General features: G+C 41.2%; 1 protein-coding gene across 6 annotated transcripts in view; it reads left to right on the top strand.

Moving 5' to 3' along the window:
* The first annotated feature begins 5,043 nt into the window (after positions 1 to 5,043).
* unc79 (unc-79 homolog, NALCN channel complex subunit) overlaps positions 5,044 to 15,966 on the top strand; it is a 163,136-nt gene continuing 152,213 nt past the window's right edge. For all 6 annotated transcript variants that reach the window (XM_080202363.1, XM_080202365.1, XM_080202361.1 and 3 more), the window contains exons 1-2: positions 5,044 to 5,104; positions 9,321 to 9,441. In XM_080202363.1, the coding sequence (XP_080058489.1) occupies positions 5,062 to 5,104; positions 9,321 to 9,441 (164 nt within the window). In that variant the 5' untranslated portion in view covers positions 5,044 to 5,061. The remainder of the gene's footprint in view (positions 5,105 to 9,320; positions 9,442 to 15,966) is intronic.

Genomic DNA, 15,966 nt, shown 5'->3' with positions numbered 1-15,966 from the left:
TCTCTGCTTATAAATAACTTGGAACACAATTGGGTACCACAAACAATGGGGAGTGTTGACAAGGTAGCTACAATATTGTGTGACAGATAGAATGAATACTTCTGCTTTGAAGCACTGTCGAATTAGGTAAAATCAAATATATCTGTTTGACACAAATTACTCAAAAAATCAGGGGAACAGTAGTGGCGTTGTTATTGGAATAAAGACCCTGAGGTCCAGGCTAATGCTGTGGGACATGGGTCCCTATTGTACAACAGCAGCTGGTGAAATTTAAATTAAATTAATTAATATGAACAATTTGGAATTGAAAAGCTGACTTCAGTAATGGTGACCATGAAAATGATCGTGAAAGTCTAATTGGTTCATTAATGTTCTTCAGGGAAGAAGATCTGCTATCCCTGTCTGGCCTGGCCCACATGTGACTCCAGACCTACAGCAATGTGGTTGACTCTTAATATCCATTGAAATGGTCTAACAAGCCATTCACTTCAAGGGCAATTAGGAATGGACAACAAGAGTTCAAAATACTTAGAAAGGGACCATCAGATCACTTTTAAATATTTGGCTTATTCTGAATATTTTTAGTTTCCACTGCTCACATTCAAATGTATATCAATTAAAAGTAGAGTTTTGTAATCAATATAAAGTACACCTGTATTTTCAGAATTTAACTTTCCTACAAACAGGACATCCTTGTGCAACTATCCATAAAAGGTCCATTATATAAAATAACAGATGCCATAGGCTAAGTCTAATGGCATATTACTTGAGTAATGACATCATATTGAAGTCTTTGATTTGATTATAGTCCTTAACTCACTTTCAGATGTCAATTAATCAGTGTTTGAAAGCTCCAGTGTGTCACTTATTGGTTTAATTCTGTTCTTCTAAATATTGCATTATCAAGCTTGTTCTGTTTTCTCTTTGATACAGACCAGGTTTAATGTCAGACCAGGTTTTATGTTTTATATCCCAATTTTGTTTTGTCCTAATGCAAACTGCCCTCCTTCTCCCCAAACCTTCACCCTTCTCCGTAGGGCCATCTGCCGTTAGTTTTGCTTTCACCGAGCACTGGCCCATTGGCACATTCTGATATCTTTATTCAACTTCTAGTGCCTTTCTTGCCATTAACATATTCTCTGTCTTATAACATACAGGTCTTTGTTGCAATCTCCTCTGACTCCCACCAATCACTGATCTTTTGCAGTGCTCCAGCTGCTACCCTACCCCCCACCCCCCACACACACACGTTACATTATATAATCCAGCAGATTTCTACCTCTCTTTAGAGTCACATGGACTTGAAACATTAACTCTATTTTTACTCTCCATACATGTTGCCAGATCTGCTGAACTTCTCAAGCATTTTCTGCTTTTGTATATTAACACAGTTTGTTTTAGCAGCTTGGGACTTCGACTTTCAAAGTTCTTTTGTAGTGGTAACTGAAACAAGAGTAGGGGCAATGTAATTTGTTTTACTGTCCCCACATTGGGAAGAAAAGAAAATTAAACAGAGATTCACTTCACTGCAATGGGGGACAGGGGTTGGGTCAGAGCGGGGAGGGTGGCAATGTGGACTACATACTTTTAAGTCCCCTCAGAGTCTGAAAAATGTCAGCTGAGCTGAAGACAATGCAAGTACCAGTAATAACGAAGGGGAGCAATGGGATTGGAAAAATTGAGGGAGGGAACTTGGTGAAGAGTGACAGAATAAACTGAATGGAGTTTTAGGAATTTGAATAGCAATCTAAGGTCATTTGGACAGGAAGAATTAGGAGAGATTATATGAATTAAATGGTCCAATTTTAAAGAGGATGGAGAGAAGAGAGAGCTGTGGCTGTATGAACACAAATATTTGAAGAGAGCAGGTCAATCATAGAATTCCAACAGTACAGAAGGAGGCCATTTGGTCCATCGGGTCTGCATTGACCACAAGCCCACCCATCCGCTATTCCCGTAACACCACATATTTATCCTGCTAATCCCTCTGACACTAAGGAGCCAATCAACCTAACCTGCACATCTTTTGACTGTGGGAGGAAACCGGAGCACCTGGAGGAAACCCATGCAGACACAGGGAGAATGTGCAAACTCCACATTGACGGTCACCCAAGGTTAGAATTAAATCCAGGTCCCTGGTTCTGTGAGGCAGCAATGCTAACCACTGTGCCACCATGCCGCTCAAGGTGAGAACATTGTTAAAAACAAGATTTATTAAGGGGGAAGTAATACTAAAGCAAATAAATAAATCTATATTTTTATAAAACATCAATTTTGGGTGCCATACTTTAGCCATCCTTGGAGGGAATGGCATAAAGAATAAGAGACCTGGTATACTGAAAGACTGCAGAAGCTGGCATTGTTCTTATAAGAGTCGAGAAGGTTAAGTGGAGATTTGATTGATATGTTCAAAGTCATGAGTGGTTTTGATAGAGGAAATAATGAGAAAGTGGTCCCCTTAGCAGAAGTATTAAAAACAACAAGATACCGATTTAAGGTGATTAGAGAAAGAATGAGAGGCAATATAAAGAAGCATTGGGTGGAAATTTTCCAAAACTGGAGTAAATCCCAGTTTTTTTTCAGCGGAATTTTCGAAATGAATCTCCCACACTCTGGCACTGCAGAATGCACTAGTGTGAATATCATTAAAAAGTTGTGGGTGGGGTCTATGCCCGTTGGAGTGGTTGGCAGCATAGCACTGACTGGGCCACTGCACATGCACCAATCTGTCAGCACCAAGATTAATGCATGCAGAGTAGCCCACATTGCAGTCCTCCCGACCGCTGGCCAGCTCAATTTCTGGCTAGTCCTGTGATCCTTGGGTCACTGGCTGTGTGAACTCGCCAGCGCCCGATTGCTGGCCCCCGCATGTGTCCGGGCCAACCTGGACCTGGTCCACCGGCCTGCCTAAAACTCTTCCCCCACCGCAGCCCATTCTTCCCCTCCATGGCGCCCTGACCCGTCCAATCCCAGCTACCCCATCCTCAACCCCAATCCCGTTGGTAGGCTGACAACCTCCCCACTCCGATAGCCAACCCTGATTGTTGACCTCCCTCCCTCTGTCACTGCTGAGTGCATAGTGGCAGCGGGACCTTCCACCTCTACCAATCTCCCCCCCCCGGAGGGCCTTTTCCCATTAGGCCCCGTCTCCATTATGCCCTGCCCCTTTGGCACTGCCCAATGCCCTTCTGGGCATTGCCACTTTGCCCCTCGCGCAGTGCCGGGGGCCAGGCTGGCACTGCCAAGCTGGAAATGCCCAGGGGGCACTGTCCCTCACCCCTGACTTCCTGGGGGGCCTCCACTGGAGTTGGGCCACCAGCTTCCCACAAGTGGAGATTAGGAAGCTATTGTAAACCCTGCTGGCCTCATTGCTGGTGGGAGAGGGGGAGACTCTGGCGGGCCTGGAGGCTTCAGTCCTGGGTCCGCTAATCAGATGATAATTCTAATTTAAATAATTTAATCAACTCCATGCCAATTTCTGGTGTGGAGCTAATGGCACTGGAAATCCGGCGGACGCAGATACGCGGAGGCTGTGGCGCCCAGCAGGCAGCCCACTACATAGTTTCTACATGAGTCTCCCGGTCTACTGTACTGTTTTATCTGTGGAGCAGACTGGGAGAATCACCCCCATTGTTTCCCACAAGATGAATTGCTGCGCTCTGGAACACGCTGCCTTAACGTGTGGTGGAAGCAAATTCAACAGTAACATTCAGATTAAAATTGAATTTGTGCTTGAAGTGGGAGCAAAGTTACAAGACTCCAGGGAAAGAGTAGAGGATAGGATTGTTTAACTGTCTTTCAAAGAACTGGCACAGGCAGGATGGGCTGAATGTCCTTCACTTGCACTGTATTTATCTGGTTATTACAGCTATATTGAATATCACCTTGTTGTAGACATTGCCTTTTGGGTGAGAAATTGACGGGAAGTTACAGGGAACCAAACTGGATGTAAAAGCTCCGGTGGAATCATTCAAAGAGTTTCTGATATCCTGAACAATTTGTGTCCCTCAACCAAAGCCATTAAAAAAAAGTTAACTGGTGACTGAATAATTGTCTGTGGAAAATTAATAAGCATAAATTGAGGCTGTTGAATGCACAAGGATGAGAAAGATATTATGCAAATGTACGTTCTCATTTTCAGGAAATGCTGGAGAAACTCAGAGGGTTTGATAGCATCTGGGGAGACAATAGAGCCAACATTTTGTGGCTTTACTCTCTCTCCACAGATGTTGTCAGACCTGTTCAACTTTCCTGTTCAGATTCCAGCATCCACAGTATTTTGCCTTTATCACCGTTCTCATCCTGCTGGCTGCACACGTCATGTAACACTTTCCAACCAGCTTTAAATGTAAGTTGATCGATTGTGCATGTTTGGGGAATGGTGACGCAGTGATGCCCAACTCAATCCCACAGAATCATAGAATCCCTACAGTGCAGTAGGGGGCTATTCAGCCCATGGAGTCTGCACTGACCACAATCCTACCCAGGCCCTCTCCTTGTAACCCCACATATTTACCCCGCAAGTATCCCCCCGACACAAAGGGTCAATTTGGCATGGCCAATTAACCTAACCTGCATATCTTTGGAATGTGGGAGGAAATCGGAGCACCTGGAGGAAACCCACGCAGACACGGGGAGGGGGGAGAACGCGCAGACTCTGCACAGGCAGTGGACGGAGGCCGGAATTGAACCCGGATCCCTTCCGCTGTGAGGCAGAACAGCAGTGCTAACCACCACATCGTGTAAATGTTCCCCCCCTCCATCCCCATTCATAATTATCAAGGTTTTTGTTTTGCAAATGGTGGGAAACATATCCTCCCCTTGCCTTTGTGCGGTAGTATTCCGGATCATTTGCAAACCTCCCCCTACCCAGTTTGCATTTGAAGTCCCCAGTTGCTCAGGGATGGTGTATAAAGTTTGCAGCACTGGAGGAGGGTGCTGCTGCCACTCTGGCTGCCTGGACCACAGCTCGCGGAGGCAGCAGCCTCCCGGCCGGCGCGCATGCGCGGGCCCCGGCTCCTGGATCTCCCGGCAGCTGCAGGATGCTCTGTGGCGCATTTGATGTTCGCCACTGAAGGGAAGATGTCCACCAAAGCGGAACAGTGTGAGTATGGGGACTGCACAGCGGGGTGGGCTGGGGGGAGGAGGGCAGGCCACCCACCCTCAGAAAGTGAGGGGGAGAGGTGGGGGAGGGGGGGGGGGTGGTGGCAGACGCTGTCATTTGCCTTGCTGCTGCTGTCTCCAGAATCCCCAGCAGGCCCGGCCAGCTATGGCTCAAAATGCAGTGTCTGACCCTTCAAACCCGAGAGCCACTGATTCACTCATTCTGAAGGCCGACATGATAATCAGGACTGCAGCTCTTAAATGCTACCTCCCATCCTGGAGCTGCCACTGGTTCAGTTGCCAAGGTCAGCCCATTGCCAACAATAGAATGCAATGAGGAAAATAGCAGCAAGATAGCTGATTTTTTTAAAAAAAAAGCTTGCCTCTGATTGTGACTGTTGAATGACTCAGAAAAGGAAAGCAAGAGAGCGAAAGGAAAGAGAGAGAGAGAGAAAGGAAGGGGAAACGTAGGCTGATTATTAAAAAGTAAGGATATAAATAAACGCAGACACACACACACACATAGCCAGTTAATATTTACACATACATGCAGCTGGTCCTCACTGCAGGACTCTTGTTTTCCAGGACAACCTGCTGCTGCAGATCCAACTTTTCCCTGTTTCCTTTGAAGTTGTATTAAGAATCATCACTGTCGCACACACCTGCACTTTCAGAATAGCTGACTTTTAAAAATCATACTACAATTAAGATGCAGTGTGTATAGCCTTTATAAATTATGCATTTGAAACCTTTGGTTTTAACAAAAATGAACAGAGAAGATACCATAGGTAATGTATAGTATGAGAAACCTCTGAAGTTGATTGTGTAACTGTAAATGCCAACATTACAAATGTTTTATGATCATTGACACCGAAAGAGATCGTAATCTTGTCTTACTGCTGACCATGACGTACTTTTCACGGTTCTGTTTATTCAGGTGAAATAAATTAATCCAAATGAATGATTTTGCAGTTGGAAAAGGGTCTGTAGATTATCTTGCCTTTGTTATAAGAATTTCTCTTGAAATATGATATATAAGTCCATTAACATATCCCCACATTTCATAAACATTTGAAAAAATAAACTCTTGGGTGAGGAACATTGGTGTCAAAGAGTACATGCATTGCCCATCCCCTGATGTCCCTGAGAAAATGGTCGTATTGCTCATTGTGTGTGTTTTAGGTAGTCCCGCAATGCTCCTGGGAACCAGGACTTTGACCCAGTACACTACTTGGAGGTAATTTAGATGATAATGTTCTCATGCACCTCCTGCCCATGTCCTTCTTGTTTTGGGAAGAGCTGTGGTGACTTGCAGTGCATCCTGAAGATAGGGCACATTGCAGACATGGTAAACCAGGGAGTGGAGACTTAAGTTAGTGGATGGTGTGCAGCACATGTAGATGCTATCCCCTTGAAAAATAGTGTGCTTCTTGATAGCTGTTGTAGTTGCATTACCCAGGCAAATGAGGAATATTCCATTATGCTCCTCACATGTGCCTTGTAGGATTTGAGATTTTGATGAGTCAGGAATTTAGTCAATTGATACAGAATATCCAGCCTCTGAACTGCTTTTGTGTCTATGACATATATGTGGCTGATACAGTTGAGTCTCTAGTCAATGGTGGTCTTCCCTAAACCACCACCCCATGGATGTTGATGATTGGGGAATTGAAGATGGTGATGCCATTGCATGTGAGGGACAAGTGGTTCTACCTTGTTAGGGATGGTAATTGCCTGGCAGTTGTCTCAATGTTACTTTCCACCATCAGCTCAGGCTTGGATGTTGCTCAAGCCTTGGGCATAGATTGCTTCGTTATTGGAGGAATTGCAAATGGAGCTTAACACTATACGAATATTGGTGAACATCCCAGTTTTTGACCTTGTGATGGAGGGAAAGCAGATAAAGATAATTGGACCTAGAACACTGCTCTTGCAGTGATGTAGTGCAGAGGAGATTCACTAGACTGATTCTGGGTTGAGGGCTGGCTTATGAGGAGAGACTGGGTAGACTGGGGCTATACTCATTAGAATTCAGAAGAATGAGGGGAGATCTTATAAGAACATATAAGCTAATGAAAGGAATAGATAAGGTAGAAGCAGGGAATTTGTTTCTACTGGCAGGTGAAACTAGAACTAGGGGACATGGCCTCAAAATAAGGGGAAACCGATTTAGGACTGAGTTGAGGAGGAACTTCTTCACTCAAAGGGTTGTGAATCTGTGGAATTCCCTACCCAGTGAAGCAGTTGAGGCTACCTCATTGAATAATTTTAACACAAGGATAGATACATTTTTGAACAGTATAGGAATTAAGGATTATGGTGAGCGGGCAAGTAAGTGGAGCTGAGTCCATGGAAAGATCAGCCATCATCTTATTGAATGGCGGAGCAGGCTCGAGGGGCCAGAGGAACTGCTCCTAGTTCTTATGTTCTTATGTCCTGGGATTGAAACGGTTGGCCTCTAACAACCAAAAACCTTTCCCTTGTGCTAGGTATGGTTCCAACCAGTGGAGAGTTTTCCCTCTTATTCCCATTGACTTTAGTTTTACAAGGGCATTTGGTGCCACACTCAGCCAGTTGTCTTGATCATAAGGGCAGTTATTCTCATTTCACCTCTGGAATTCAGCTGTTTTCCCTGTATGAACACAGCTGGTTATCCATGTTTGGGCTGAGGCTGTAATGAGGCTTTGTGCTGATTGTTTCAGACAGAACCCAAGCTGAGCATCAGTGAGCAAGCACTGAGTAAGTGGTACTTGATAGCACTGTTGACAACTCTTTCTGGCACTGTTCTGGTTATTGGCCAAAGATGAGTAACTTAGGTGATTAGCCATGGTAAATATGAAGAGTTACAGGGATAGAGTGGAGGGGACAGAGTCTGGGTAAGATACTCTTTTGGAGAGTCGGTGCAGACTTGATGGACCAAATAGTCTCTTTCTGCACTGCAGAGATTCTATATTCTATAGTTCTATTTTATGGTTAAAGGGGTGTTATTTCTCAGGATCAGTTCAACCTACTTTTCTATGGACAGGCACAAGTAGACAATTTTCCACATTGTTTGTTAGATGTACTATTTGTAGATGTACCAGAACAGCTTTGGTAAGAATGTAGCTATTCTTTGTAGTGAATATTGTCATGACTTGTATTTTTATGTTTATATTTTTGATTGATTTGTGGGGAACTTACCTTATAAAGTACTTTCCACACAAGTGAAAGCTATGTGACAAGGAAATCTGGAAATGTATTTATAATGGGAAGTCCCATAAGTTCCAGTTTACATTGGAATTTTAAGTAGATCACAAACTTCACCATTTGTAGACAGATATTTTGGTACAAAAAATCTCACAATGTGACATGAGTGATTTGTATCATTTATTTTGATTTTACTGTATTGCCACTGATTACATTCTCATCTTCCGATTATATTTCCATGGAAAATGCCTAAGAGCTGAAGCTTTGGGAGCTGAGGTATGGTTCTGTAACTTTCAGTGCTATGATGTATCATGGATAAAATATCATGCTACCTATTTCTAATTCAACCTACCATTCACAAGAGTCAAAACTTTTGTCATTTGTTTTAAATACTGAAGTATTTTTATGGCTGGAATTCTCTGGTCTCTCCCATGGCCGGATTTCTCAGATCCTGCGGCGATTAATGGCGATTTGGCTGAGTGCCAAATTCTCCATCCTTGCGAGCAGCGGCAGTGGGGCATGCAAGACTGGAGAATTCCGGCCTATGTACATATTTGTGGTGTATTTACCCTCATGTTAACCTCCTTAAAATAGTAATAGCAGCCATTCACATGCATATGTATGTATGTATGTGTGTTGCACATCAGGACATCTTGCTTCAGTTTGGTGTGTTACTAAGCCCTGTTGACAAGGAAGGCCTTTGCTTAAAACCTGGTGTTTCCTAAGTTCACCATCAGTGGGCTGAAGAAGGGAGGAATCAGCCAAATATCAGGAATAATATTCCAGATTGCAGTCCATTGTGTGAGGAACATGGTTTTGGATATGCGCAAGGAAATACTGTTGATTGTGTTCATAAGTGAAGTATAGCTGTTTGGTTAAGGTGCTAGCAGATAATGGTCTTCGAATCATAATCCAGTCTATATCAGGAAAGGAAGAGTTAAAACGTGGATAGAAAGTAAGATTGCTGTTCTACTTTGTAAAGAAAATATTATTAAAACAACTGACCTCTTCTAAAATTCTCACTTATTCAGTTGCATCTAAGGTCCGTTATTTACAAGAGTACCACAATCGTGTTCTTCATAACATTTATCCTGTACCATCTGGAACTGATATAGCAAATACATTGAAGTATTTTTCACAGACATTGTTGAGGTAAGCTTTGATTTTGTTGACTTGTAACTGAAACAAATAACAACATGAATATATTCTAGTATTTTGTAAAATGGGGTAGGACATTGAAATTGAGTGTTTTCATTCTCTTTGCATAAACAATCAATAAAAACAATCTCTAATTTTATTTGGGAGGGCATTTCAATCAGCAGAAGTGGTTTTCAATGCAATAGTTCGTCCCTTATCACCACTGAATTTTGTAATGTTGCTTAAGCAACCAAACAGTTACTGATACATGTGCTTCTTCCTGTTTGTAGTCATTCTCTGCTTTGCAAAGATCCTTGTTGTCAGATGATGGTATTGCACTCATCAGCCAGCGCTGGTTGAAATACATGGGAAAGTAGAAATGTGATGAAATTATGCCACATGGATGAATTCATTTGTTAAAACAGTTGACAATGAGATTTTGTATGAATGTGTTAATGCTTTGGTATGCCACATTAGTACAATTTTACTCATCAGTTTTCCACGTACCTCAGCCAGTTAAAAGAATGGAGGTATCATTATCTGCTAACAAAGAGAAAAAACATTCACACCAAAAAGAAAGAAAACAGAAACATTTACACCTTTAGTAAAGTAAAACCCATTAAATGTTAAAATGTGAGTTTACAGCATATAAGAAATACTAAAAATAAATTAGTGGAAGTGACTTAAATTATAAATGATTGTGCTCTACCTTTACAAAAAAGTTCCACAGGATTGCTGGGCTTTTCACCATGTGGAGACAGCAACAGTTCTAGGACCTCCTTTAGTGACACTTTAAAATGTATCATGGCATCAAATGAACATGCAGTAAAGTCTGGGAGGAAAGCCACACTTAGACCTTTTAAAAGTAGATGCCATGATGGCAAATAAGATTTCAAATGTATTTGGGTGCACTGCCATTGTCCTTTTGTTGGTCTTCACTAGGTTATTAGATGGAGACTCCTTTCAAGGACAGATAATTGATAGAGACGTTTCCTGGAGTTGCTATTATACATCTTCCTGTCAACAAATTACACAGTGCAATTTGTAGAAATTTGAGAACGGATTTTACCTTGGTAAATGAAACAGGGGATGGGTGAGGAAATTTAGGACATGCTGACCATAATTCAAAAATGAGGACCAAAATAGTAACAAAAAATATTTTTCTAGTATTTTGATAGAGAACTGGGGATGAGGGGGTGAATGATTAGACATTCTTATATTTTGGCTTGAAGCCAAATTTCAGCAAATTGGACCATCTTCTGATGTTATCAGAGACTCTTACTGAATTGAGTTTGGGCTGCCTCCATTTGGATTCTGGTGGATTATTGGCCGTCAAACAAAATAATAAAAACGTGTTTCAATTTGGAAGAAAGTGATAATGTCGGAACAATAATAAGAATGTGATAAGGGTGCAGTTCAGAAGCTGGGCATTGGATAACTTGTTGGTTTAGTATTGGAGACACTTTACATTGCATCTTTCGTCTGCTTTATCTGGCATGGGAGTGATTGATGTTGATACATGATGCCGTTACACAATGTTGATACGTGATAACGTACCGTTAGCCCTAGACTTAATGAGCTGCCAAGAATGTAAGTCACCTAAAAGATTTGGAGAAGAAAAGAAAATAAACTTCAAGTGGTTGGAATCAATATAGTTGTCAGAAGTAAAATGCAAAGAATAAAAAACTATGCCTAATGCAGAGCAAGTTCTGAAAGTAGACTACAGTTCTTATGCTACAAAGGAATTATAAAATATAACTATTGTTTGTTTGAAATTTAAGCACTGTAAATCTATCCCCAATTGAAGTCAAAAATATTAAAGGTTTTAAATTTTGAAAGAATAATGTGGGCGGCACAGTGGCATAATGGCTATCATTGCTGCCTCACAGCACCAGGGACCTGGGTTTGATTCGCAGCTTGGGTCACTGTCTGCGGAGCCTGCATGTTCTCTCTGTGTCTGCATAGGTTTCCTCCGGGTGCTCTGGTTTCCTTCTACAGTCTGAAACATGTGCTGGTTATGTGCATTGGCCATGCTAAATTCTCCTTTAGTCTACCTGATGTGGCGATTAGGTGATTTTCACAGTAATTTCATTGCAATGTTAATGTAAGCCTATTTGTGACACTAATAATAAATTATGTAGATAGGCCAACAAGAGGTGAGGCTACATTGGATTTGGTACTGGGTAATGAACCAGACCAGGTGTTAGACTTGAAGGTAGGTGAGCACTTTGGTGATAGTGATCACAATTCGGTTACGTTTACCTTAGTGATGGAAAGGGATAGGCATATACTGAAGGGCAGAAGTTATAGCTGGGGGAAAGGTAATTATGAGGCTACTAGGCGAGATTTAGGATACATAGGCTGGAGTAGGAAATTGCAGGGGCTGGGAACATCTGAAATGTGGAGCTTATTCAAGGAGCAGCTACTGTGAGTCCTTGATAAATATGTACCTGTCAGGCAGGAAGAAAGTGGTCGAGTGAGGGAACCGTGGTGTACAAAGGAAGTTGAATCTCTGGTGAAGAGGAAGAAGGAGGCTAATGTAAAGATGAGACGTGAAGGCTCAGTTAGGGTACTGGAGAGTTGTAAATTAGCCAGGAAGGAGCTAAAGAGAGAGTTAAGAAGAGCTAGAAGAGGACATGAGAAGGCTTTGGCGGATAGGATCAAGGAAAATCCTAAAGCTTTCTACAGGTATGTCAAGAATAAAAGATTGGTTAGGGCAAGATTAGGGCCAGTCAGAGACAGCAGTGGGAAGTTGTGTGTGGAGCCTGAAGAGATAGGAGAGGCACTGAATGAGTATTTTTCGTCAGTGTTCACACAGTGTAGTCGAGAAGAATACTGCGATACCAGGTAGTAGACTAGACGGGATTGAGGTCCATAAGGAGGAGGTGTTGGCAATTCTTGAGAGAGTGAAAATAGAAAATAGATAAGTCCCCTGGGCCGGATGGGATTTACCCTAGGATTCTCTGGGAGGCTAGGGAGGAGATTGCAGAGCCTTTGGCTTTGATCTTCATGTCGTCATTGGCTTCAGGTATAGTGCCTGAAGACTGGAGGATAGCAAATTTGTCCCCTTGTTCAAGAAGGGGAGTAGAGACCATCCTGGGAATTATAGACCAGTGAGCCTTACTTCTGTTGTGGGCAAAGTTTTGGAAAGAATTATAAGGGATAGGATTTATAATCATCTAGAGGGAAATAAATTGATTAGGGATAGTCAACACGGTTTTGTGAAGGGTAGTTCGTGCCTCACAAACCTTATCGAGTTTTATGAAAAGGTGACCAAAGAGGTGGGTAAGGGTAAGGCAGTTGACGTGGTGTATATGGATTTTAGCAAAGCATTTGATAAGGTTCCCCATGGTAGGCTATTGCAGAAAATGCAGATGCATGGGATTGAGGGTGATTTAGCAGTTTGGATCAGGAATTGGCTAGCTGATAGAAGACAGAGGGTGGTGGTTGATGGGAAATATTCAACCTGGAGTGCAGTTACAAGTAATGTACCTCAAGGATCTGTTTTGAGACCACTGCTGTTTGTCATTTATAAAAATGACCTAGATGAGGGTGTAGAAGGATGGATTAGTACATTTTCTGACGACACCAAAGTTGGACGAGTTGTAGACAGTGAGGATGGATGTTACAGTTTGCAGAGGGACATAGATAAGCTGCAGAGCTGGGCCGAGAGGTGGCAGATGGAGTTTAATACGGAAAAGTGTGAGGTGATTCACTTTGGTAAGGGTAACAGGAGTGCAGAATATAGGGCTAATGGAAGAACTCTTAGTAGTGTTGACGAGCAGAGAGATCTCGGGGTACACGTGCGTAGCTCCCTGAAAGTTGGCACCCAGGTTGATGAGGTTGTTAAGAAGGCATACGGTGTGTTAGCTTTTATTGGTAGAGGGATTGAATTTCAGAGCCGTGAAGTCATGTTGCAACTGTACAAAACTCTGGTGTGGCCGCACTTGGAGTATTGCGTACAGTTCTGGTCGCCGCATTATAAGAAAGATGTGGAGGCATTGGAAAGGGTGCAGAGGAGGTTTACCAGGATGTTGCCTGGTATGGTGGGAAGGTCTTATGAGGGAAGGCTGAGGGACTTGAGGTTATTTTCATTGGAGAGAAGAAGGTTACGAGGTGACCTGATTGAGGCATACAAGATGATCAAAGGATTGGATAGGGTGGACAGTGAGAGCCTTTTACCTCGGATGGTGATGGCTAACACAAGGGGACATAGTTTTAAATTAAGGGGTGGTAATTATAGGGCGGATATCAGAGGTAGGTTCTTTACTCAGAGGGTAGTAAGGTCGTGGAATGCCCTGCCTGCAGCAGTTGTGGACTCGCCAACTTTAAGGGCATTCAAATGGTCAGTGGATAGGCATATGGATAACATTGGAATTGTTTAGGTTAGAGGGTCATTAGATTGGTTCCACTGGTCAGCTCAACATCGAGGGCCAAAGGGCCTGTACTGCGCTGTAATGTTCTATGTTCTAACTGAAATATAAAACTTATAATACAAATGTTTGGGAAGTTCTAAACACAACTTCAAATTTACTGTCAATTTTGCTTCCAGTAAGTTGTCATCTTCTTGATATTGTCATTTTTTGAATCATGGCCAAATTTTTCAAAAAAGTTATACTGTTGATGTAGAACCACTAACTTGAAAGATAAGGGCCAATAAATTTGAGAATGGAATAGATGGTATAGAGAGTTCATCATTGTACGACGTCCCAAAAAACTACATTTTTAGAATTATCCATTATATTGCTAACATGTTAGTGCTCCTTGAGGGTGAGATGACTCACCAGAGAGTTTAAATTCAAAACCAGCTCTCCTATAGCCAGAGTACTAAATAACAGGCTATGAAATCAAAACTTAGAACAGCCTGTAACTCTTTACAACTTGCAGTCATTGAGTTATTCATATCCTGTTGGAAATAAAAACAAACATTAGACTCTTATTTGGTACAGTTTATTATGACTCTGAGGTGAAGCCTGTGTTGCATTATGTCAACTCTTGCTATGAAATTATTTGGGTTCAGGAACTGTGTTGAAGCATAAATACATAAATCACTTCAGTCAGCTTTTTTTGTCAGTTAACTAATATAAAGTTGTGTTTTTGATAAGCATGCTCAATTAGTTAAGTTTTAGCATTTAATTAACTTCTAATACATTGATTAGATCCTATTTTAAAGCTTTATTATTGATTGAAATGCTGAAATAGAATACTTCAAAAAAGTTGAGGGATTTTATACTTTAAAGAGTGTTTTGTTATATTGGGGATTTAATTTAACGAGTACATTCATTAAATGACTCTACAGTGCTTGGAGGTATTGAGATGATGTGTTTATTCTCTGATATTACAATGCTGATTGTTGTTTGAAGAATGAGGGCAAAAAGTTGTGCATTCATCCCTTTAAAAACAGAATTCTCATTGCAGCTATCAAAATGTGTGTTTGGAATCACATCAGCTCTCGATATTTTCTAGAATTAATGTTTTCTATAATGCACATGCTTCTGTGGTTTATATAATGCAAATAAATGACTTCAAATCCCTGTAAAATTGTGATAAAATAATTTGGCTGCATAAAACATGATAGCCAAAATAACTGGTGTAAAACATTTAATTGGGCCAATATTTAAATTGTGGGTTGTTGGACCTAAGTAAAGCTTGACAAATACATGGATAACAGAAGCAGACATTTAAAATTTCATCTTACAACTTTTTAAGTAATGAAATTTGCCATCTAATACAAGTTAGGTTCTTCTAGGTTCTAACTTGTGTGTTTGTCGAATTAAAAGATCTGGCATTTTTTTGCTTGAAAACAAATCCAAAATAAGTACTGTATAGGAAGACATCAATCCCAGGAGGTTGAATCTCAAAATATCTTGAAAATGATTATGTTTGGCGTGTGTGGCCTTGGCTCATCTGCAACTCAAGAATTTGCTGCAGAGTGCTGACAGCCTTCTTTGGTGCATTGCACTTCAAATGTTCATCACTGTATTTAAAATCTCAGAATATGTTATCTACCGGCAATGCACAACTTTTTGTTGTATGATTATTGTACTTAAGTAATGCTGTCACATTTAGAGAGAACAAAATAGTGTTTGTATTACAGAAAATAAAAAAGTGAACCTTTTATTTCAGTAATTCTTATGGAACAATCAATAGCATACATAAACTACCATTACCATTAGTTCATAAACATATGCTATCAGCCATTGATCTTTAGTATATATTTTTTTATAATTCCTACAATTGTAGTTTAGTTACATCTTAGAATTCTATATTTTTTTACTAAATCATATACCTGTTAAAATTCATTACCCTTGATGATACTGTCACAGTATCATAATTTACATACAGACATTATTTTGGCGTGATAAACATGTGCTGTTTAGAGATTTACATATCAAACACACATGTTTATTCTTCTCCTTAAACATGTTTCATAGGTGCCACCCCCTTGTGAATGAATTATTTTTACAGATGATTGTGCAGTTACTGATCCTATATTTAGTGAAGATAAGACACCAGTAGTGACTAAATTATGTTTTCATA

This window comes from Carcharhinus amblyrhynchos, chromosome 14, assembly GCF_965287045.1.
Source record: "Carcharhinus amblyrhynchos chromosome 14, sCarAmb.v2.hapA, whole genome shotgun sequence".
Lineage (NCBI taxonomy): Eukaryota > Metazoa > Chordata > Chondrichthyes > Carcharhiniformes > Carcharhinidae > Carcharhinus > Carcharhinus amblyrhynchos.
The sequence above is the reverse complement of the archived record's forward strand: the minus strand, read 5'-3'. Positions and strand labels throughout refer to the sequence as shown.